Source organism: Camellia sinensis, chromosome 3 (genome assembly GCF_055761805.1).
Source record: "Camellia sinensis isolate YWXY chromosome 3, ASM5576180v1, whole genome shotgun sequence".
NCBI lineage: Eukaryota > Viridiplantae > Streptophyta > Magnoliopsida > Ericales > Theaceae > Camellia > Camellia sinensis.
Genome location: NC_138963.1, coordinates 99663929 through 99690125, shown reverse-complemented (window position 1 = coordinate 99690125; position 26197 = coordinate 99663929). Strand labels below are relative to the sequence as shown.

Sequence of the window (26197 nt, the reverse complement as noted above, 5' to 3'; positions counted from 1 at the left end):
CTCTCTCTCTCTCCACCTCATGCTCTCACCTCACTTGTCTCTTTAGTACGAGTGTGGCCGTCAAATCCAAATCTAGGTCCAACGTTCTTCGATCCATAGCATCACAAATCTTGGTCTCTCTCTTTCTCTCTCTCAGATCTGAGATCCTTTTTCTTTTCTTTTTTTCTTTTGTAGTGCTTGTTGGTGGTGATGATCTGAGATCTGAAATCTAAATTTGTTTCAATAGATAAAAGTCCAAATTTAAATTTGTTTGCGTTTTGGTTCGTTGCTACTGATATATATATATATATGAAAAATGTTTCCGACCCCCAGGTTTGGATGACCCCCAGTGACCCCCACCTGATGTGGCAAGTCACGTCACGTGATTATCTCCCCTTCAAAACACATATCTCTATCTTCATTCCCTCTTGAATCTCGATGGTTAAGATGGCTGGACTAACAGGTAGTTCCATTCACTCCCGACGCCGGCGGCAGCTCCTTCCCTTCACTTCGAAGCCCCCACTCTCTCTGTTTCTCTTTCCCTCTCATCCGATAGAGATATATATATACATCTATCTGTATATATATATATATATATGCATCTGCTTCTATATCTGTGTATATTGTATATATATATATTAGGGCTTGGGATGAAATAATTGGAATCGTAACAGGCTTGAGCGAACTCGCCGTATCAAATGATTTCACGGTGGAGATGAGAGTCCATGGGGTCTAAAAGGCCTTTCCAGTTGTTGAGTCCTTGGATTTCTCTCCAAATTTGATGAAGTGGCCTTGGATCTTCTTCCATGGATTCTTGTCTTTCTTCTGTGTTTTTTGGAGTTAAACTGGAGATAGATGATGATGAAATTTTTGTGGGTCTTCTTGTGAGTTTTTGTGATGTGGGTTTGTATGAGAAATTGAGATTTGTGGGTTTGTTGAGGTTTGTTCTTGGTGAGAGCCCTCCTTGAGTTGGAGATTGTAGTGAGGCAAAGGACAATCAGAGTTCCCGGCAAGCTATGGCCGTCGTCGACGGAGGAGAGCTACGGTGGAGGAAGAGGATGGCGGCCCGCTATATCCAGATTTTGTTTTCCTTTTTTTTTTTTTTTCTTTTTTCCTTACAGCTGCGTTTACACTCATCTCCACGTTAGCTGCCACCTCATCTACTACGTCACTGGGGTCCTGGGGGTTAAGTTTTACTGGGGGTCTATAGCGGGACTGTATATATATATATATATCAGATCAAATCTATATATATATATATATAAAGAAAAATATAGATAGACATATAACAGGCTGTGATGATATTGATTTTTCTTTGTGTTAAATTTGGATCTGTGAAGATTTAGATCAGATCTTTATTTATTTATTTAATTATTTATTTTTAAATTGTTGATTGTTATTGTTGATGATGATGATGATATAGATGTATATGTAATTGTTGTTGTTGATGATGAACATGTAAAAAAAAGATAAGATCTGTGTGTTTTGAATTTAAAGAGATCGATATGTTGAATTTCAACAGATAAGAAAATTAGAACTAGAATTTCAAACAGATAGGAAAAAATAAGACAATAATTTAACATATAGAGTTTAAGAATTTTAACAGATAAAAAAATTAGAACAAGAATTTTAACAAAGATTTGAACAAATAAAAAATAACAAATAGAATTCAGGGAAAAAATTGAGCAGATAAAAAAATTTGAACAGATAGATTTAAACAGATAAGTAAAAAACTGAACAAATAATTTAATTTGGACAGACACTCGAACAGATAAGAGCAAAAAATTGAACAAATAGTCATACAATTTGAATAGATAGAAAATAAAATTTAAATAAATAAAAAAATTTGAATAGATAGTCAATGAAAAATCAACAAATAAAAAAAGTCAAGCGATAAAATTAGAAACAAAATGTCATTTCAAAACAATAAAAAGACTTTATTTCACAAATAGTGGACCTCCTACTAATAAAAAAATATTCACTAAACTTAATACCTTATACACTCTTTAAACTAGATTTATCATCAATTTATTCATTTTTTTAACACTTTTAAAAAATAAATTACTTTTTATTTTATGGGTGGATAGGTCTGCTGTCGCTACCTTTACCAGAATTGTTTGGAGAGCTATCTACATAGCTCGAATAGTATGTTCCGCACCAAACCTCAAAAAAAAAAAAAAAAAAAAAAAAAAAAAAAAAAAAAACTCACTGACACCCAGTGGGGCTTTTGAGCGGAAGCCGAAGAAGGGACCGTTTTTAGGTTGTTGGAAAAAAGATCTAAAAAAAATTAGAAAAATATTAAATAAGTTTTATTTTTGAATAAATTATATTGATCTCCTTCGAGTTTGATGCAATTACAAAGACCTCCCTTGAGGTTTTTGAAATGACTTCAACCTCCCTTGAAGTTTAATTTTTTGCACTAATCTTTCCTATGATTTAATGAAAGGTAAATTATATTGACCTCCCGTGAGGTTTCTGAGTTTGGGAAGTGGGTTGACTTTTTGACTTTTTGATTTTTTTGGCTATTTTAACTTGGACTAAAAAGGTTGGTTTGTGAAAGAACTTTTTGACTTTTTGATTTTTTTGACTTTTTTTGTGAGAGAATAGTATAATGATTATGGGTTGAATGTGATATTTTATTTTTTATGGCTAAAATAGCCTATTTTGTCTTTTGTGGCTAAAATAGCCAAAAAAACCCACTTTAGTTCTTTCCAAACGGACCCGAAAACTAAACCTTATAATAAAATTTTACAGTATTAAAAATAAAATTAAATATTTAATGATGTCATCATTTACTGTTATTTTTTAATGATATAATAATAGAAAAAAAAGAATCTGCAATAAAAATATTAAATTGTCGTCACTTTAGAAACCTTAAATAAAGTTTCTACCTTTTATTAAACCTTAGGGAAGGTCAGCAAGTTTCTACCTTTTTATTAAACCTTAGGGAAGGTCAGCGTGACTAAAAACTAAAATTTGAAATGAAGTTTAACTAATTTCAAAATTTTCAAGAAAGGTTTCTACAATTTCACCAAACCTCCGAGATTTCATAATGTTTTATCTTAACTTTTGTTAGATGGAGTTGGGATAAAAAAAGAAACGGAATAAGGCTAGTGGGTCCATCTTGCCTCATATGTTGTTGATTTGTATTTAAAAAATTATAATTTTAATATATTTTTGTAAAAGAAATTATAAACAATATAAATTAAAAAAAAATTAATTATTTTGATATTAATAACAGTCCATTAATTATATTCTATTTTTAATGGAACAAATTATTATTAGGACACTCAGGCCTAGTTTGGGAAGACTAAATAAGTGCATTTTTGACTTTTTATGAAATATGGGTTGGGTTTGAAGTGATGTGTTAGAGAGGTGATGTGACTTAAATAAGATGATGTGACTTTTAAATAGGATAGTGACTTTTTGACTTTTTGTCTTTTTTCAATTATGCCAAACTTGACCTCAATTTATAAATCCAAATTTCAATTTTGTTTGGTTAAAGGTCCAAATGCTTAAATATTTTGTCAAAAAAAAACAATCTCAAACAAATTGACAAAAAATATCCATCCTTAAATATATCATATACACAGTACCATTTACACTCAAAACCCTAACATTTAGGCCAAGTTTGGCTACAAAGAAAAAAGTACACTTATTTCATCTTTTTATCTTTTTTAGGTCACATCAATCAACATCTCCTCTCTACTTTTTCTACACATAATACAAAAAAAGTCAAAAAGTACACTTATTTAGTCTTCCCAAACTAGGTCTTACACTTTTACTTTCTCTCTTCCCTCTCTCTCTCATTGTCTCCCACGTAAACCCCGTTTCCTTCGCCACCACCATGGAGTACGGCACTTGGAAGTCTGCTGCCAGAACCCTAACCCCTGGCGAGTTTTGCATAATAACCCCTTCGTCTCTCTCTCTCTCTCTCTCTCTCTCTCTCTCCCTTCTTCGTCTCTTCGCAACACCTCCGTCGTAGCAACACATTCAACGCAGCCACCACCAGCGTCGTCATGAACTTCCTCCGCCTTTTTCCGATCAGATTTGAAATTAGATCTCCTTCGTCTTTCTCCACCTTGGCTCCTCCTCGTCCTTTGCTAATGGATCACTACCACGTCTCCATGTCCCTCCACACGAAATGGCGATTCCGCCACCACCAAGCTTAGGTTTCTCTCTTTGTATATGCATGTATATGCTTTCTCTCTCTAGAATCCTTTATCAATTAGAATGTTTTTGTGAAAGGTTATGCTTCTATGGATCTTGATCTGTGTGAATTCACTGGTAATACACAATTTTGGTTTTGATTGGAAACCTAAATAGGGTGTTTCTCTTTTTTTTTTTATAAAGTCTATAGAGCTCTGATGATTGAAATTGCTTTGAACATGGTCATGATTTGGTTCATTCCGCCAATGGTCAAATCAAAGTCGATATTTTCCAGATCTAAGTCTCACAACACCTCATCGAAGCTTCTGGTCTTCTAGATCTGGTCTCACAACTTTGTTTGGTGTTCAATCACACTGTTTGTACACATATAAGGTTGTGATTTGTTCAAAAATTTGATCCATTTGTTTTCGATATTTTAAAGTTTTTTTTTTAATTATTATTATTATTATTATGATGTAAGTTTGGACCATTTTTTGTTGTTGATGATGATGACCTGAATCATTTAGCCTGCGTTTGGTTGTGTTTTGTAAATGTGATTTGAGAGTATGAATTGTATTTTGAGTTTATGGGTTGTAGAATTATGATTTGAGTGTAGAAAATTTGTTTGGTTATGATTTTTAAATAGAGTTTTGAATTGTGTTTTGAAGATGTATTTTGAATTATGTTTTGGAAGTTTGATGTGACATGTGAAAGGTGAAAATTTGTTTGGTGATGTGTTTTGAAAGTAATTTTCAAAACTTAATTCAATCAATAATTCATCATCAAACACACAACTCATATATCGATATCGATATCTATATTTTTTATCAACAATAATAACCAAACTATTTTTAAAATACTGAAATTAAACATTGATTTTTTTTGTCAATTATTTTTTTTTAGTAATTTTTTTGAATAATTGTGATTCCGAAATAATTTTTTCATTTTAAAATAAACCGATGTCAATTTTTTCTGCCAATTAATTTTTCTATCAATTCATTTATAAAATACGTTTTTAATTTTTTTCTAACATTTTGTTAAAGTCAACAACTTTTGAAAATACATATTAATAAATAAGGGATAAATATACTAACTTTCATATTTTAAAATACAAATCATAATATAAATCTTACAAAATATTATCAATTTATTTTTCATTTATTACATTTTTTGTAATTTAGTACAGATGTGTAACAGAGATGCACTCTATTATTGTCCACGAAGAGCTCATATAATTGTAGGAATTGACATGTGAAATGACCATTATGCCCCTCTGAACTTAAATGAGAAGTGATGATATAAAACAAAATACAAAGGGTAAGATCGTAATTTCACTTACTTAATATATACTCCCTATTATATAATAGCTGTGTTGTAGCTGTGTTCTAACACTGATGGAAAGAAAAAGCAGAGGACGCATGTGATGAAGATTTGAAAAAAGTAATAATATTATATTTAACAAATAAAAAAAAAAAATATTCCTACAATTATATGAACCTGACCCTTCTGAACCTCACCCTTCCTATTAAATCTGAATCTCCTTCTATTTAACGCACCAACTTCACCTTCTCGGAAGCACTTTCTCCAGTTACATCACAGAATTAATTTAGACAAATAGAAGATATCCACCATCTGGTTAGGTCCTCCTTCTCCACTTCCATAATTTACAGGTGAGATTTTCATGCCAGTTCATCTTCATATTTGGTTCAAACATGAGCTTCAGAAATTCAGACATGAGCTTCAGAAATTAGCTTCAGTGAAGGGGGAGGGGAGGACGACCGGCCGGTCATCCCGTGGGACTTCCGGCCGGTCATCCCGGCCCAGTCACTTTTCATTTCTGTTCCATTTTCATAAATCTGTTCCATTTTCATTTGTTATATTTTTTGATATCTGTTTTAAATTTTTCGCACTATCATTTATTTTTCTAAGTATCAGTTTCTAAGTTCTAATAAACTCTATGAATCAAACCCCAATGACAAATATTATTCCTTATGATTTTTTTTTTTTATACAAATCTGTTTCTTTGGAATCTGCCTAATTAAATTTTGTCACCAAATATTTTTATATTTATTTTTTTCATAAAAATAAGTTTGTATGCATAAAAAGATACTAATGTTTGATATATTTTTCATTCATTTTTCTTACCTCTCGTATATTTTAATATACATTTTTCTTTCACTTTTACAGTCATCATGCCAAGAACAATCATGCCAAGAACAAAACGAACCAGACCCGAAGTTGGTGAATCGTCAAACCCTGTACCACCACCACAGCAACAAGATGATGGCTATCCAACTAATGATTTTTATTCATATCATTATGAACAAGCCAATGAACATTTCATTCGTCGACCAATTGTTACGGGGAGAAACGTAAAACTACCTTCTCAATATGATTCACTCTTAATTGGCAAATTAGATACAATGGGATGGTTACCATTAAATAATTTACCAAGTAAGATATATCCCCGTCTTGTACAATTATTTTATGTTCACTTGACAGCGGGTGACCAACAAAATGAACCGTGGAGTCTTACCTCTTATGTTAAGGGGAAAAGAATCACACTCTCTCTGTGTCGTTTTGCACAAATTATTGGAGTCGAAACAGGAGATTTACAATGTTATTTTCAAAATGAGTCTGCCTTAGAAAAAATTGTTGACGATGTCACTCAGATTTATACCACAATTTGTGACAATCGATTTAGCGGCACTAATTTAAAAGTCAGCCATTTAAAACCTCACCTTCGTATTCTCCATCGATGGATAGTTGAAAATGTCACCCCCAAAAAAGGACATTATAATACTGTTGCATGTTTTCAAGTTTACTTGTTATATTGTTTTGAAATTGGACAAAAATTAGATTTATGCTTTATATTACTAAAAGAAATGATGGTTGCAAAATTGGATACTCTGAGTGGCCGGTCCCTACCTTTTGGAGCTTTACTAACCATAATTTTCAAAGCCCATGATGTGAACCTTGAAGATGAAGCATGGATCAGAATCACTTCACCAATTTCTGAATATACACTGACCCGAGCTGGTGGTTCTGACACGTTGATGGGCTCTCTTAATCTTCAAAATGAACCAATACCTGATGAGGAAGAACCCCATGACAGTGCCATGCCACCAAATGAACAACCCCGTTACTGGACAGATTATTTAGCCTTGGAACAAGAACGGTACAATCAGCGCCTACAATGGGAACAACAAATGGCTAATCAGCTCAATACACTGGGTACTCGGTTTGATGAATTTGGTACTCGATTCGATGAAATTGCCACCGCTCAGAACTCACTAATTCATCAATTTGGTGAGTTCCGCGTAGACTCCGAGAGACGTGCTGAACTGACAAGGAACCGCATTGATCTGATTGACCATCGAGTCACTCAGCTGTACCATCAGCATTTCCCTCCACCTCCAACACCACCGGATAAGGATGCTTAACTTGTTTAAAAATCATACGGTTGTTATATTTTTTTTCCCTTATTTTTGTTTTGCTTATTTATTTGGTGAGTTTTGTTGTGATTGTTTTACTTTTGTTATTTTGTTATAAACTTTCCTATTCACGTAATGAATAAGAACGAGGGGTTTTTTTTGGAAGCATTTAATTACACAGTTATAATGTTAATAAATAGTATGTCATACATGTCTATGAAAACCTTCATTTCAATAAAAAAAAAATAAAAATTACACAATTATTAAATAATTTGTGTGCATCAATTAATAGAAAAAATGAAATTAATGTTCTGAAATTAAATACAACAACTTATAATTTAATAATAAACATGTGTACTAAAAAAACAAATATTTAATAATAAACATTCTTTTTTTTAATGAAAAGGGAAAAAAAAAATCATATAAGCAAAAAAATATATATTTAATAATAAACAATCGGGGGATATAAAAAAGTAAAATATAATAATTATTTTATGTTATTTAATTTATTATTATTCGTTATTTGTTACACTTTTAAATGGTGAACTTATCACCACCACCACCTACCACCACTAACCATCCACCTGCCACCACCACCCATCACCACCCACCTACCACCACCACCCACCACCCACCACCCACCTACCACCACCACCCACCACCCACCTGCCGCCACCACCCACCTGCCACCACCACCCACCGCCACCCACCACCCATCAGCCACCACCCACCACCCACCAGCCACCACCACCCACCACCTACCTACCACCACCACCCAACACCACCACCCACCTACCACCACCACCCACATGCCACCACCACCCACCGCCACCCACCACCCATCTGCCACCACCACCCACCACCCACCACCCACCACCCACCTGCCACCACCACCCACCACCCACCGCCCACCACCCACCACCACCCACCACCCACCACCCACCTGCCACCACCACCCACCACCCACCGCCACCCACCACCCATCTGCCACCACCACCCACCACCCACCACCCACCTGCCACCACCACCCACCACCCACCGCCACCCACCACCCATCTGCCACCACCACCCACCACCCACGTACCACCACCACCCACCACCACCCACAACCTACCTACCTACCACCACCCATCACCCACCAGCCACCACCACCCACCACCCACCACCTACCACCCACCACCCACCACCTACCTACCACCACCACCCATCACCCACCTACCACCACCACCCACCACCCACCTGCCACCACCACCCACCACCCCCTGCCACCCACCGCCCACCTACCACCGGCACCCACCACCCACCTGCCACCGCCACCCACCACCCATCTGCCACCACCACCCACCTACCACCACCACCCACCACCACCCACAACCTACCTACCACCACCACTCATCACCCACCTACCACCACCACCCACCACCCACCACCCACCTGCCACCCACCACCCACCTGCCACCACCACCCATCACCACCCACCACGTATCTGCCACCACCACCACCACCCACTACCCACCACCCACCACCACATTTAATTTAATGACAACATATTTATTTCTAAAAGTTATTAAGAAACACATTGCATATTAATAACATATTTAATTGTCTTTGGTAGACTGTACATAAATTTGCATATTACACATTGCATGAACAACATATTTAACTACACATGTACTAAGAAAACCATTATCTTCAGTGCCCATGGTGAACATGATTTTGCCACATAGCAGTAGCAATTGCATCCCTAACGTTCGATTGGGACGTTAACCCATGTTGTGACATGTCAACGTAGTCAGGTTGGTCTCCAGGAAGCCCGTCTGCTTCTGCTTCTGCGGCCATTTCATTATCAGCTTCCATAAATAATGGATCCATAACTGCATGCAAACGGATCCAATTGTGCACGACACAACATGCAATCACGAGAGGCCCTTGTCGTGTAGACTTGTAATTTGGCATGGACCGCAATATTGGGAAGCGCTTCTTCAAAACACCAAATGTTCTTTCTATGACGTTGCGTAATGACGAATGTCGATGGTTAAACAATTCCTTAGGTCCTGCATAACGATGGCCACGAAACTCTTGCAAGTGATATCGTTGAGACCGAAATGGAGCAAGAAATCCAGGCATGTTCGTGAAACCAGCATCAACTAAATAGTACTTGCCTACATGTAAATAATGAATACACAGTTCTGTCAATTAATATATATAAAAACAGCCAAGGAAAAAAATATACAGTATGTTGTTCAGGGACAGTCACCATTGGGTGGGTGTGGGAACTGTAGATCAGCTCGTGTAATAGAGTCAACCAGAATAGCGTTGTCGTGAGCGCTACCTTCCCATCCAGAATTAATAAATGTGAACAACATATCGAAGTTGCAAGCTGCGAGTACATTTTGCGATACCGTTGCTTTTCGACCGCGGAATGTATGTTGTCTTGAAGCAAGGACCCATGCATCCACCAATGTGCCATCGATAGCACCGACACAATCCTAATTGACAGATATCAGCCTTTGATATTAAAAGCGAAACAAACTGATTGATTTTACTTTCATAATTAAAAAATAATAATATTTATTAACCCTTATGGATATGAACAAATTTACAGGACAGTCACACTGTTCGTACCTTGAACCAGGGAAAAAACCGCCTGTCATTTAAAATTTTTCCTGGGATGTCCTCTAGGTTACGTGGTTTGATAACCGATGATGAAAGCTTGCACAATGCCCGCATAACAATTTTTATGTGCCGACAAATTGTTTCCGTTGAGTGTTGAAATCTATCTGCCATTATTCGATGGCGATCATTTTGTGCAAAAGTGTATAAAAAAATTCCAAGCGATTCCTCCACACTTATATGCATATGTTCAGTATCCATAAAGCCATTATGGAGTAAAGTGTCTTTCAATAAAATGAATGTTTGTGCATCCATTCGCATAACGTTCATCATTGTTTCTGGATGGCCATTTAATAGGCCGAAGATGTAATCATCACCTCTGAATGGACACGTTCGCTGCGGTCGGCGACTACTTGACGCGTTGATATGGTCATGCATTACAGCAATCATCAAGAAATCCATAAAATCATCAACAACCTCATCCTCCTCTGATGAGAGCTCCATTGTATTGTTTTCTCTGTCGGATGACATATGCCTTTGTCTACATCACAGTAAAAGCAAACTTATAAAATATGTTATTCATGCAGTAACAGTTAGCGTTATTCGTGCAACAGTAAAATTCAGAGGATAACAAAATTTATTTAACACATGGTCATATTATAATAACTTCCATAGTTTTAATATAACAGAAAACACTTAAAAGTTAAAAAAAAAAAAAAAAACATACGAACATAGAAAAGGAAAGAGGATATGATGGAATGAAAAAAATAAGAATTAAAACCAAATCAGGGATAATTAAATGATCAAACAGTTCAGCCAAGAAGATTTGCTAACACAAGCAAAACAGGGATAATCTCAGTTCACTGCAAAGCGAGGATCATGGCTAGGCGCAAATGGGTAGGAGTGCGCATGAAAAACCTTCGCCATTCCTTATCCTTGAACAGTGTCAGTGCCCTAACGTACTGCAACGGTGGTATGTCCCCAAGCTCAAGCAATGCATCTTGACATGCATCGAGGGAATAATCATCACCACCTGCACTTACAGCCTCAGTCTCATGTTCTCGTGCACGTGAATGTCCTGTTTTGGCTTGTACATAGGATGTGAAAGCAGCACACACATCATCAAACCCACTTGACTGTGACTTTTTGGAACGGCCACTGTCAGTCTGGCTGGTTGCAGGGCCTCTCTTGTGACTTTTGCCCTTTGCTGGATCTATATACTCATCCCCGAATAAGTCAACAGGAATGGCCTCAGCAGCATTACTCCCACCAGCGTTACTCCCACCAGCATCAACGTTCCAAAATTTATTTAACATGTCGTCTTCTTCTTCTGAGTCAAGGGGTCCTTGTGTGGATGCACGAGACAGGGCCCCTGTAGCACAACAATTTTCAACAATTTCTGCCATTTCCTGAAAATATTCAAACCCTTTTGTCCTAAACTTCTTCACATTTCTGCTAGCCTACAACAAGTACAAAACAAGAATTAAGCATTGTGTATATCATGAAACGTTTATCCATAAAATTAGAAAATAGTACAGATTAATGGAAAACCTTATCCCAAAATTCATCGGGTGCAACAACAGTGCCTATAATAGGATCCCATCCCAGACCAGTTTGTGCCTGGAGTCGCTTGAATGTCTGGTAATCAGCTTTCAAGCGCTGATATTTTTGGCGCACCTTAACACCTGTATACCGAAATCCATATATGTTGTGCAACTGATTTGCATAATGATTCCAATGCCTAATTGTCCATGAAGTAGTACGGCCCGTTGTTTGATTGTTTCTAACCTCATCTCTCAACATATTTATTAATTTCGTTTCAATTCTGGGCGTCCACATTTTGGTGTTCTCATTGTCATCGGAATTATTTCCATCCATCTATAAATATACAAATTATATTTAAACTAGTTTGGGATGAATATACAAGCAGAACAAAGTATTTTAAAGAACACTGCGATGGATATACAACAATAACAGTGCAAAATGATTTGAAGGAGAACACAGATAAAGGAAAAAGTACAGATTATTTTATTTCAAGGAAAAAAGTACGTAGCAGATTAATTGAATTTAAATAGCTGAAATATAATCACAAAAAAAAAAAAAAAAAATCAGATAGCAGAAATATAACCACAAATAATAAATAAAAAAAAATCGACTTTTATAAACCCAAAACCAACTTTTTTTCCTGTGTCCCAAACGACCCCTTGCAAGTAGTCATGGAAAAAACATTTTTTTGTTTTATCAAAAAAAATTTTGCATAAAAAAAATTTCGCTAAACCGTTTTTTTTTAATTTTATAAAATGTAATTTCAACCACTAGAAAGAAAAGGAGGGTAAAGTATGGTATGAACTCGATCAAAACAAAAGTATGGTATGAACATTTTATTTATTTATTTCTATAAATTAAAATATGACTCAAAATAATAAAAAATTAAAATACATACATAAATATTCTAATATGTTGAAAAATTATGAAAAAATTTAATTAATTTTAACATAAGTATATTGACTTATCTTTTCATAACATCAAAATAAAAAATATTTTAATGTAAAAAAGATAACATTATTATTTTTTCGTTTTTAATTCATATTCATATGAATGATAAATTATTAATAAAAAATGAAATGCTATAAAAATTAAAAACTTTACTATATTTTGTATAAATCTTATTTACCATATAAATAAATAAATATAGACATATATATGTCTAAATGGTAATGTAACAGTAGCTATCCCTGGTTTTAACCGTGTGTGCCAGCGCTAGGAGTGTCTTTGCTCTCAAAGCCTCAAAATTCAGTTAACATTGGGGTGTCTTTGCTCTCAAAGCCTCAAAATTCAGTTAACATTGTGTTTAAATAGTAGGAAAGAAATCAGTAATTTTTTTTTAATTAACAATCAAATAAAAAAAATTTAATATTGGTTGTTAACAATGTAAAAAAAAAAAGCTTAATTAAAAAAAACACAATGTTAACAATGTTTTACAAAAAAAATTAGTTAACATTCAATGTTTAATAATGTGTTTAACATTGTGTTATATTGATTTGAATTCAAAACAAATTAGTATTGGTTGTTAATTGAAATTAAGGAAAAAAAATAGTAAAAAAGCCGGTGGGTTCAAACAGTTCAGGGAGGACCGGTGGTTCAAACCATTCAGGAATGGAAGGTGGAAGACAAAGCGGCAGAGAGGTGGGAAGACCGCGTGGTCGACCGGCCGGTCGACCGGCCGGATGACCCGGGGGACGACCGGCCGGGTGTGTATGTTCACTGCCACTATACATTTGATAGAAGAAAGGTTCAAACCGTTCATCATTTCAAATAACAACCGATCTGAAATGGAAAATACGACATACCAAATTCTGATAAACCATTTACGAACTGATTTCAACTTCTCCAAAATCATTTATACATAACAGATGAATGATTTACACTATTTTTGAAGAACAAAAAGTTGAAACAGTTGATCGACTCGTTTGAAATCATTTTCAGATAACAGATGAAGGATGAAGAATGAAGGATTTATTTACCAGATTAGTGGGAGTTGAATAATTATCGCCGGTGATGGAATGTGTATACTGATTAAACGAGCCACTGTTTGCTCGTCGAATTCGACAATAAATTTGATAAATTTGACCTGAAAAAAAAAAAATTAGAATGAATTTTTCAAATAATTTCCCTATAACAAAATATGTGAATAATTTTGTGAATAATTTCACCTCGCAGTCGTCGTTGATTGGTTGCCCGTAATAAGAATCGTCCGCAACGCACAAATCGTAACTCAGTTGATTTGTGAAATATGATACGAGTATGAAGCGGGTTGGATAGATTCATTATTTATAAAATGAGTCTGACCTCTGAAACTCTCTGAAACTCATCCGTGATGAATCTGAACACTGAGAAGTCGCCCGTGATAAATCTGAAGGACAGGTGTAGATGAGGTTCACGTGAAAGTTGGGAGATGATGAACAAGGCAGAAACGTTGAAAAGGAGATATTTGCTACCAAACAGATTTTGAAAATGTAATTTGAATTAACACGCGGAATCAATTTTTGAACATTGTATCCAAACGTCATACGCGAGCCCACGTGTTGAAAATTGATTTCAGTTCACAACCAAACAGAGCCTTAATGTTTTGGATCCGGGTTTCATTGCCTTATATAGTCATTTATGTCTCTTTTCCCTTATACTTCTTTGAGTTTGGCTTTTGGGTTATGTTGGTTGTGTTTGGAACATGTTGGTACCTTATTTTTCAAAAACCTTGTTGCCTAGAATTTTGCTTCTACGCTCGAGCGTCACTTCTTGCGCTTCGAACGGTCTTTGTGATCTCTCAGTACATTTGTAGGTTTGCAAAACAACTGGGAATTGGTATTCTTCGCTCGAGCAGTCTTAGCTCGAGCGGCTTTTATTGCACTTGAGCGTTGGCATTCTATCTATAAAACTACTAGGAGTTTGTATTTCACGCTTGAGCGATAACTTCTTACGCTCGAGCGGTCACATCTTTTATGTCTTATGCTCGAGCGAACTGCACGTATATCAGTCCGTAAAAGTCACTTTTTACATCACCTTTTCATTTCACACTCTCTCTAAACTTTCTAAAAACCCTAGAGCTACACACACACTCTCTCTAAAATTCACCTTCTCTCTTCTAAAACACTTAGATCTATTGATTTCTCTACCCTATTCCCTTTGAAAATAAGGCAGAGCTCATTTAGAGATTCATTTTCATCCGAACAAAGTTGGGTTCCGGCGATGTTGAAGTTTTTTCACTCTCTCTCTCTCATCTTCTAGCTTGAGGTAGTGATTCTCCACACTCTTGTATAAGTTTTACCTTAGTTATTTGCTATTTCAAAGTATTATAGTGGTTTAGGTTGTTTTAGTAAAACCTAGAGTTTGAATTTAAAATGATAAAGTAAGGTTTTCAAATGATCTCTTGGAAAAGCTTGTAGGTATGAAATTGAGATTGATATATGTTGAAATAAAGTATTTCCTACATTGAAATTGATTTTCAAAGAGAAAAGGTTTTTGCCCAAAAATGTTAATGTTTGAGATTGTAAAAGGAAAATAGAATTGATATAGAAATTATGAAATTGAAATAATGATAATGATGAGGGTGGAGTTGGATATGTATTATCACTCTTATTTTGAGATTGTGAAAAAGTGTATCTTTAATGAAATTTATTTATTTGTTTAGAGATATCTGTTTTGGGTTATTGGTGGATGATAGCTAGGAGTGTTGTAGAAATTGCATGAGAATTAGGTGAACTAAATCTAATTTCTCATCCATATACATTGAATATTGTTACTTATTTACTACATTGAAAATGTATATGACATTGAGAAAAATGGGTGAACGTTGGAAATATGTATGTATCACCAAATCAAGTTGGCCTGTGTGTTCAGAGTAAAAGTCCCGAAAAACGAGCGTATACATGGGTGCCAGTTCTCGCGGACGAAATATCCGTGAAAGGTTGTACTAGTTTGAGATTTCTTCTTTGTTTTCTATTGTAAAGGGCATGATTTGGAGAATTGTGAAATAAACTTGGCGTGACATGGTTCTTGGAAAGAAATTTAAAATATTTTGGCATGTGCATTGCATATGCATAAAACTTTATGACTTTATTAAGATTTATACATTATGTTGTAGCATTTCTACTGGGCTTTGACCCATCCTATATGGGAAAAACATTTTCAGGTGTTAGTGATATGCCTCCACCAAGGACTTAGCTTGAGAGGACTGTAAAGCTGAAATCTCAGTGTTGTATTTTTGTAGTTAATTTTATACAAGCCTAAGGCTTTATTTGTATTGAGCTTAAGACTCACTTTTGATGTACCCAAGTATTGACTTGGAAAAATGTAAGCCTTTAAGGCATATGATTATTATTTAGCTTTCATTTCTTTTCATTATCTTGTAACACATGCTGTAGATTTAGGATGGACTGCTTATGAATGTATGTCATATGTGTCATCCTTTTGTGTATCAAATTCTGATTAATGAAAGCTTATCAATTCAATTATTTTACGATTTATTAATTGTTATGAGATGGGTATATTGTAATTATTTTGGGGCATAACAATGATAAAAATTGAACATATAGGAAGAGATTGAGAGAAAGAGAGAGATGAAGAAATAGAGAGAAGAGAGATTTGAACAGATAAAAGAAAAAAATTGCACAGATAGGGTTTGGTAATTTGGCTTGGCTTCGTATTTCAACAGATTAAAAAAAAAAAATTGAACAAATAGAAGAATTTCAAGAAAAAAATTGAACAAATAGGCAAATTTGAGCAAATAGAAAGTTCATACAAGAAAAAATTGGATAGATAGAAAATTTACACAGATAAAATTTGGACACAGAGAAAAAAATTTAAACAGATAGATATAAATTTAAACAGATAGTCAAAACTTTTGAACAGATAGGGAAATTTTTTGAATAGATAGTCAACAAAAGTCAGCAAATAAATTACAAGGTAAAATTAAAAACAAAATGTTCTTCAAAACAAATAAAATGATTTTTTACTAAACTATTTTACAAAGAATAAATCTCTCACCAATAAAAAAAATATTTACTACACCTAATACCGTATATTTTTCTTATCTTGGATTTTTCAACAATTATATAGTGTTTTGAGAAGTTGGTAAAAAACTGATTCTTTGACTTTTTAAATTTATTTTACCTTTTTGTGAGTTAAAAAAAAAATGATATAAGCAAAAATAAATAAAAAATTAAAAGTTGATTTTTTATTTTTCTTTCAAAACACCCCAATGTGTCATTGTTACTCCCTCTGTTCTAAAATAATGGTCCATTTTGGGAAATCTAACTTTTTTTAGTAATACAATTATTGCACTTTAAAAAAGTTAATTTTTCAAAATTACCCTTTTGATAGTACATTTTTTTGGAATATCAATATTATAATTGTACTTTTTATATTGTTTATTAATTTAAAAAAATAACAAAATAGAAAATTTATATTATTTTTATATTTAATTTTTGAAAGGAATTAATATTTTAAGATAATAAAAAATAAAATAAGGCACTAATATGTTTTTTTTTTGAGCTGAGGCACTAATATGTTGGGATGGGGAGTACTATTATTAAACTGCACTACAAGGTCCAGGTGTTGCACAACGCAATAACCCGCCAAAATCTACTGTACAACTGACACGTGGTGGGTACCCCACAAACACACACTCGAACTGTAAACCCAATCCCGCCCAAACTCTGAGATTCACATTTCGCATCAACAAACCTCCAAGTTCCCTTTTGCCCTTTCTGCGTTTCACAGAAGAAAAGCAAGCAATACATACATATATATATATATACAAAAATCAGATACACATATATATAGAGAGCAACAAACGAACCACCAGATCTACTCCATCTGAAATTCTAGAGGGAGGGAGGGAGGGAGAGAGAGAGAGAGAGAGAGGAGAGGGGGCTATGGAGGAGAAGCTGATAGAGAGGTTGGAATCGGCGGTGGCGCGTCTGGAGTCGCTCCGCCCTGGGGGTTCGGCGGAGAGCGGCGGAGCGCTGGATCCGACAGTCGTCGCATTCGACGATCTGATGGCGGAATACGTTGGTAAGGTTTCTGCTGCTGCGGAGAAGATTGGGGGTCAAGTTTTGGATGTGACGAAGGTTGTCGCAGAGGCTTTCTCCGCTCAGAGAGAGCTTCTCGTCAAGGTCAAGCTAACTCAGGTTAGTTTTCTTGTAAATTTTCGTTTTCAACGTGTCTTATTGTACAATTTGATTTGGATGAAGTTCGTGCCACGGTTGGAATTCTGTTATGTATGTTGTTTCAATAGTGTGTGTATATATATATCTCATATGAGAGTACTAAATCTACGAGTCTTGATTTCAAGTGTTAAAGTTCGTGCTTGTGATTGATTCATAAATATGGAACATTTGGAGGAATTATCTAATGTTCCAGGAATTTCAAGGTGGCAGTGTGCCCATTGAATAGTATGGAAGGTGTACTTGCATGGCCCCCAAAATAGGAACAGTTTGGGAAAATAACAAAACATGATTGGTTCATTCTGGGAACATTTGTGTGGGGACCTTATGAAATCAGGTGAATTTGGATCCACTATATTGCCAAGAATGTCGTTTTATGTTGGGAATGCTTGTGTAATTTGTTATGAGAAACAAGTACTACAGATGGATACTTTAGCTTGGTACTTCTTTTCAGGGATGGACCGAGAGGGAGGGGGGGGGGGGGGGGGGGGTGACCCCCCCAAAGTTTTGAAAAAACCCCCTAAATATAGTAATACAATTATAGATATTTTTAAATTACATAGGTTCGCCACCCCCAAAGTTTTTTGCACAAAATTTAAGAACTTCCACCCCTTAAATTTTGTACTTTAAAATTAAAAAATTTATTTATTTATTTGATAAATACTAATACTACTAATAATAATAATAATTTATTTTTTAAGTATGATTACTTTTTTATTTTAAATTTAGTAATGTTAAAATAATTGAGAATTTATTTGTTAATATGTTAGTCTTTTTTGTCTGATTAGGATCCAAATTTTTTAGTTATTTTTTTTTTTTGGATAAGTAAGTCATATTATAACCAAAAAAGAAAAATATACAATGAAGTTCAACACACAGCTTTTGATGGGAGCACAAAAATAAACAAAATAAACTACTCCATCAAAAAACAAACTGAACTTATAGAAAACAAGCACAACATTCCCAACAAAATAAGGATTCAGAATTTCCTTCTAGCATTCTTTAAGTCATGAAGTTTCGCTTTAAGTTTTCTTCTGTTATTCTCTTTTGAAGTCTCCCCATAACTAGGATCACTTGGAGATGGACTCCCTCTATTTCTCAACTCTTGACTTGAATCTCCATTTCCTAACTCGTCCATATCACACGATTCAAGGACATCAAAGGCATTAGATGTTGAGGGGATAGAAGATTGCGTCTCTCTCTCTTTGTTGATCAATGGCGTTGAACCTTGCCCACCATCTCTCCCCTTTTTCTTCACCACTTCCCATTTAGTCAGAATTTGTGTTTTAGTGTCCTTGACTCTCCACTCATGTTTGAAAGAGGGAGGGTTCAAAGACTTTGGCTTTTGAGGGCACAAATTAGTGGTATGGCCAAAAGTCTTACAACCATCACACCTTTGGGGCTTCCATGGTACCTCAACTTGAATCTCATATGGGTCACCATAACCAAGATTTATTTTGAAAGACTTAGGGATCTCTTTATTTGCTGGCACTTCAATTTTTTAGTTATTTGCTTATAACTAAATAATTTTTTTTAAAAAAAAAATGATTGCTCAAGAAGATACAAGTCTCAATCATATGTAGGCAACAATAACCTACCTAGAGCAGTCATCATATATTCAAAACAAAGAAGCTTCTCTTCTCTCTCTTATTTCACAACTAATAAACCCAAATCATCAGAACCTGTGATCCAAAACACAATCTCTCTCTCGTGTGTCGTGAGTCTTCCAGTGTTCAAGATCATGATTCCTCCTGCAGTACTCTGGTACACACACACACTCTCTCTCTCTCTCTCTCTCCATGATCTTCGTCTCTCTATCTCTTTCTCTCTCTCGAAGAAGAGTTAGGGTTTATTATTTGAGGAAAAAAGATTGGAGTATGAACTTGGTAATGCTGGTAATGGAACCATTTGTGTAATTTTCAGTCAACTATTTATACTTTTGTATTACATTTCTATTGTCAACTATCGAGCATAACTTTAGATGCCTAAGGCCTCGTTTGGCAAGAGGCTATTTTAGCCAATTAGCCAAAAAGTTACTAAATTAGCCAAAAAGCCAACAACCCATACCAAAAAGTCAAAGATTCTCTTTTCTCTCTACTTTTTGCACATCTTTTCGTAATTAGCCAAAAAGTCATCCCAAACATACAAGTTTTTTTAACCTACCTTTTTAGCCAAATAGCCAAAAAGTTACTAAATTAGCCTGTTCCCAAACGAGGCCTAAGTATATATGTGGAGCAAATAATTGCTTTTTTGAAAATTAATATGGTTTTACCAGAACATATCAAATTGTATTTTGGTAATATTTTGTAATTATATACGATGAATGGAAACATCAAATTATATATTTTTGTAATATTTGGATAGAAATTGATATTGTATATCACATGCTCATTACAAATTTTTTAATTGCATATACAGTTGCCCCCCCCCCCCCCCGACATTAGAATCTTGCGTCCGTCCCTGCTTCTTTTCAATTGGTATCAGATCTCTTTGAGGGTCTTCTCTTACTCTGGAGGTGTTCATGATCGGCGCGAATTGATTATTGGAGGCACACTGTTGCAAAAATTTCTAAACTGCTTTTATTTATATTTATTTATTTATTTTTAACAATAAATCATTATCATTGCAACAAACTAAATAATTACTGATAAACACCTAGTGGTTTAACTGATTGATGATGTGGTTGTCATTGAGAAAGAGAACAATGGATTGGATGAGATCTTGACGCTAGGGTTGAGTTAAAATGCTCTACAAGGGTTCAAATTTTACTACATTCCTCTTCTGCTATAATTTATGTTGCTATAAACTATGTTTATTGATTTATTCTGGGGAGATGTAACAATGATGTTAACTGCATTCCTTTTTATTGTGCAGAAACCTGACAATGCAGGGTTGGCAGCATTTCTCAAGCCACTAAATGAAGTGATAATGAAAGCCAATGCGATGACAGAAGGAAGGCCGTCTGATTTCTTTGACCACTTGAAAACTGCTGCTGACAGTCTCACTGCTCTAGCTTGGATTGCATATACAGGCAAAGATTGCGGTGAGAGAAATTTTCATTGTTTCAAACACTGGAAATAGGTTTCATTACATTGGTTTCTTAATCTTCTTCCCCTTTTCAAGGTATGAGCATGCCCATTGCACATGTCGAAGAAAGTTGGCAAATGGCCGAATTCTACAACAACAAGGTACTTTGCATACTTTGCATATTCTGCAAGCTACCTGCTCTCATTAGAATATGGCTCTTATGAAAACTAGAATATTTTTTTCTTAAACAATCAGTAGGAGGGGAATAGGAATAGTGGAAGGAGAAAGAAGTCACTGGCGTAGCCAGGATTTTAGGTCAGTGGGGTCATTTAATAACTATTATCAATATCATTCATTATATTAGTATATCTTCTACACAACCTATATCAAAATCAAATTTTACATTATAATTTTTATATATTTTCAATCATATCGACAGAATAATTCAAACTTAATAAATTACTTATAAAACAAAAGTTGAGAATTAATACTTAAACAAAATCAAGCAAAGATCTACACTAACATAATTGTTCACAAGTTTTCATTTTTTAAAATCGCTATATAATAAAATCAAGCAAAGATCTACACTAACATAAACATTGATTCAGTCATCACTCTGAATAAATTTAAAAAAAAAAAAAAAACCATTACTTATCGCATCGAAACAAAAGATCTTTTCACAATTGAAGTTGTAATTAGTAGAATTAATGACCATGATAATTGTAGTTGTTATTTTCACTACAATTCTTCATAAATTTTCTTCAAAAATTGTATTCTAATATGAATTAAGAATCATATGTGTAATTTTAAACACTAAAAACAAATTTTTAGATTTTATTTATAATAAAGTGAAATAGGAATAATAATTTTCCTTTTTTCTCTAATTTCACTGGGTTCAATTTGTCAAATCTTAAATATTTTGAGTAAATTTCATATTTATTTAAAAAAAATTCGAAGTTGAGTAGTGTCAAGTGACACCACTCATTCTACACTAGCTCTGCCAGTGAACGTAGTTGGATTGCACAACAGTAGAATCGAACCCAGGCATCATGCCTGTTAAGGGGGCGACTCATCTGGCTGACTATCTGCTTTGTCTCGAAAACTAGAATACGTTTGCTTTACATTAACCCAGAGCAAGAGAGAAAAATCATCTCTAATGTAATTATGATATAGGTGTTCATCTAGGGTTATACTTTATACTCTTTTTTTTTTTTTTTTCTTTTCTTTTCTTTTGTTTTTTATGTTCATCTAATTGAAAAGCCCAGCCCGCATTTATACTTAAAACCTAAGTATTAAGGAAAGGGAAACTGGAGCCTTATAACTAGCACAGATGGGGCAACTTCAGGCGATGTGGAACACATTCTAACACACCCTCCTAAACCACAACATACAGTAGCCGGACAAACGGCACACCAATTACAGGCCCAATCAAGCTCTGAAACCAAATTGAAAAGCCAATATTGTACAACTCTTTTCTCCGCACTTATCCTTAAAACCTAGGTATTAAAGAAAGGGAATCTGGAGCCTTATAATTAGCACAAATAGAGCAACTTCAGGCGATGTGAGACACATTCCAACACACCCTTCTAAACCACAACATACAATAGCCGGATAAACGGCACACCAATTACAGGCCCAACCAAGCTCTGATACCAAATTGAAAAGCCAATATTGTACAACTCTTTTCTCCGCACTTATCCTTAAAACCCAGGTATTAAGGAAAGGGAAATTGGAGCCTTATAACTAGCACAAATGGGGCAACTTCAGGCGATGTGAGACACATTCCAACACATCTAGTGTTTGTTATGATATTCCTACCAAAGATCATACACTCTCCATCTCTTTTTTATTTTTTATATTTTAAATATATCTCTGCCCTATTTGCAATGTCTCACAAAATTTGTCCAATCGAAAGGTTAATGTATCTAATTATTGGTTTTACTGAATTATAATTTTTAATAGTATTGTTAGTATTCTACGATTCATGATACATATCTTACAATTCGATGAAGTATTTTGTGTGGTTGATTTATGCCTACTTATACCGATTACAGTTTAAAGTTTTCTACTATGGTCAAACTCTTTGAGAACTTAAAAGTTGTAGATTAAATATTAAAACCTAAGTGGTGAATTAAGATAGTATTTTAAACATATTTTAACTCCACTTTGCATTTTATATGCATTAAGTATTGAGGATTATACATGTTATATGGATTTTATCTTTCAAGCAACCTACTGTAATTTTAATAATTACTCATTGTTTAGTGTTTTGTTCGTTCAAGGAATTTTTGTTTTCTATAACTATATTTATTTGTCTACTTATTTTTAAATATGTTAAAAAATCTTAAGATATGTGATATGATATGATATGATGCGATACGATATGCGATTTAGAAGGGGGAAAAAAAGATTCACGATTTGTATCCCAATTTGACAACTATGCTTTCTAATACAAAGCTATTGCATTTTTCAAGAGAAAAATAGGAGTAATTTTAAGATTTTGTCCTATTGTAGTTGGTGTGAATGCATTAAATGATCTTCTTAAAGAGTTGAGTTTTTGTTTTGTTTTGTTTTGTTTTGTTTTTTAAAAATTGACCGACAATATGGGACAAGGAATAAGCTATACTGTTGAAGAACTTACATGCTGCAGTCAAAGGGAGCTAGTGATGTCCATCGTGTTTCTTAGAAAATGGTAATTCCTTGAGAATCCATGTTCCTTTCATTTTGCAGAACTGCAGAATTTTGATAAGCAAAGTATTAGAATTGTTATGTTCCTAGAGCAATGGTAGCTGGGGGTTTTCATATGATTTTAGGATCTACTATATCTATAACCGTACACTTGACAGGTTCTGTTTGTTAATCGACTCATATATATGTATGTATATCTGCCATTTTTATTTCCATGTTGATGAGCGACGCGTATGTGAAGATTTTGACCAAGTAAATAGATGGTAAAAAAGAGAAAACCTTACCTCTTATGGGTGTGCAATGTTGATAAATTGATTTTAGCCTTTGTGATGTTTGATGCTTATGTCATACTTTTATGCAGTTATGGATGTGTTTTCCTCTTTCCAAAATATAGTAATTTGGCAGGAAAACTGTTTTCAATTGGTCAAAAGCTGAGGTTTTTTTGTTTTGTTTATCAGATTCTCGTTGGGTACAAAAATAAAGACCCGAATCATTTGGAGTGGGCAAAAGCTCTGAAGGAGCTGTATGTACCAGGTTTGAGGGATTACGTGAAGAGTCATTATCCTTTGGGCCCTGTTTGGAGTGCCACAGGAAAAACAATTGTTTCTGCTCCATCAAAAGCTTCTACGTCAAGAGCCCCTGCCCCTCCACCTCCTCCACCAGGATCACTCTTTAGTTCAGAATCTCCCCAGCCTTCATCATCACGCCCAAAGGAAGGGATGTCTGCTGTTTTTCAAGAAATTAATTCAGGGAAGTCAGTTACCACAGGTAGTTCTTCGCTACTCTTCTACTTTTTCTCTTTCTTTTCCCAATGTTCATTGGGCATTTTTAGTTGATTTTCTTGCCTCATAGGTTTGCGAAAGGTCACAGATGATATGAAAACCAAGAACCGTGCAGATAGGACTGGCATTATTGGTGCTAATGAAAAAGAAAGTCGTGTCAATTCTCCCTCTATCTCTAAAACAGGACCTCCAAAGCTAGAGCTTCAAATGGGTCGTAAGTGAGTACATATTCGTGCTTTATAATATGTTTCACAACTCATAAAAGCGTTTGATATTGATTTGCTTGTCATTGCTACACTCCATGTTGGGCAGGTGGGTAGTTGAGAATCAAATTGGGAAGAAGAATTTAGTGATTAATGATTGTGATTCAAAGCAGTCAGTATATATTTTTGGATGCAAAGATTCTGTTTTACAGGTCCAAGGTGATTTTTGTTATCTTGCATGCACCTCGATTGTATTTTTAATATTATTGTTGCTACCAATAAATAGATAGTGTTTTCAAGTAGGATTCCTGTTTAGGAAGTCAGGAAGAGCTTATTGTTACATTGTGCAGGGAAAGTTAACAACATAACAGTTGATAAATGCACTAAGATGGGGGTTGTATTCACGGTCAGTATGAAAACTTAGTGAGAAGACAGTTTTTTTAAGAATTATGGAGTCAACACATGGTAAGGGATATGACTCACTTAATGCACCTTGAAAACAGGATGTTGTGGCTGCTTGCGAAATTGTAAATTGCAATGGTGTTGAGGTACAATGCCAGGTATCCCTTTTCTTCCCGTGTACATTTAGGCACTGTTTAAAAAAGTTTCAGATTTTATTTTTCTGTTATTTCAAAGTTCATAAACTAATACATATTCGTTTTTCTTGTATTATGTCTTAATGGTCCCTAAAAAATTAGAATTTAGTTTAAACCATAATGGTTGCATAATTTTTGCCAGATCACAATGATCTAAGTTGATCACTTTTCTGTTGCTGTTCTAGGGTTCAGCTCCAACAATTTCAGTTGATAACACAGCAGGTTGCCAATTATATCTGAGCAAAGATTCTTTGGAGGCTTCTATAACGACTGCTAAGTCAAGCGAAATCAATGTCCTGGTACCTGGTGCTGGGCCACAAGATGATTGGGTATGTTTTACGTTTCGTTTAGGTTTCCCAATTACAGATAAACTCTCTCAAGACTCTTACTAGAAATCAAAAACTAAAAAAAAAAACATGTATCTTGTTTGATGTCAACTAACACCTCTTTTACTTTTAAAATAATAAGGAATATCTACCATATTCACCATGTCAAAATGTAGGCTAGTGAGATATTCTGACAAGTAACAGAAATTCAAGCCTCAATGATTGTTTTTAACATAATTTTAGTTTTAACGTCACCGGAAATAGATTTAACCATGAAAGTCCTCTCCTTCAATTGATTCAATTTAAAAGCAATGCAGAGTTAATTTGTGCTCTTGAAACTAACATTAATAAACTTTTGGACGCAAGTTGTTATTAACTGTATTGCCATCAATAAAAGAATAAGCTTCACAATTTTTTCATTTGTTGGGCGGTTTTATTCTGCCTTGGCCTGTGAATATACTTTGTAGTTCGCCATTTTATCATTTTATTTCCTGTTTTTTTGGTAATAAAGCTTTTATTACCAAAACAGAAAAATATACAATGAAGCTCAGCCACAGCCCAAAGAGCACACAACGGCTTGACTAAATAGCCATCCACCTTGCAAAAACCAGATTTTGGGAACATTTATACCTTCTTATGAGGAGAATGTTCTATAACTTGAGGGTTTTAGATTTTG

General features: G+C 34.7%; 2 protein-coding genes across 2 annotated transcripts in view; one reads left to right on the top strand and one right to left on the bottom strand.

Annotated features, from left to right (window-relative positions):
• Positions 1–10811: 10811 nt before the first annotated feature.
• On the bottom strand, positions 10812–14309 carry LOC145822697 (uncharacterized). Its single transcript, XM_082920467.1, has 4 exons — positions 13889–14309; positions 13700–13806; positions 11727–12053; positions 10812–11635 (listed from the first exon to the last, which is right to left on the bottom strand). Exons 1-4 carry the CDS (start codon positions 14001–14003, stop codon positions 11036–11038), a joined length of 1149 nt encoding a protein of 382 aa, XP_082776593.1. The 5' UTR covers positions 14004–14309; the 3' UTR covers positions 10812–11035.
• The window catches only part of LOC145822695 (cyclase-associated protein 1-like), a 35721-nt gene continuing 23816 nt past the window's right edge, over positions 14293–26197 (top strand). The window contains exons 1-9 of the mRNA XM_082920466.1: positions 14293–17863; positions 20774–20942; positions 21023–21087; positions 24073–24382; positions 24467–24614; positions 24709–24818; positions 24950–25005; positions 25103–25159; positions 25381–25524. Coding sequence (XP_082776592.1) covers positions 17609–17863; positions 20774–20942; positions 21023–21087; positions 24073–24382; positions 24467–24614; positions 24709–24818; positions 24950–25005; positions 25103–25159; positions 25381–25524 — 1314 coding nt within the window. The 5' untranslated portion in view covers positions 14293–17608. The remainder of the gene's footprint in view (positions 17864–20773; positions 20943–21022; positions 21088–24072; positions 24383–24466; positions 24615–24708; positions 24819–24949; positions 25006–25102; positions 25160–25380; positions 25525–26197) is intronic.

Bases quoted from the DNA above. Each gene is read 5' to 3' on its own strand.
- LOC145822697 (XM_082920467.1), bottom strand. From the start codon at position 14,003: ATGAATCTATCCAACCCGCTTCATACTCGTATCATATTTCACAAATCA. The intron at 13,807-13,888 runs GTGAAATTATTC...TTTTTTTTTCAG, and splicing joins CAATCAACGACGACTGCGAG to GTCAAATTTATCAAATTTAT. The intron at 11,636-11,726 runs GTTTTCCATTAA...TACTTGTTGTAG, and splicing joins CCGATGAATTTTGGGATAAG to GCTAGCAGAAATGTGAAGAA.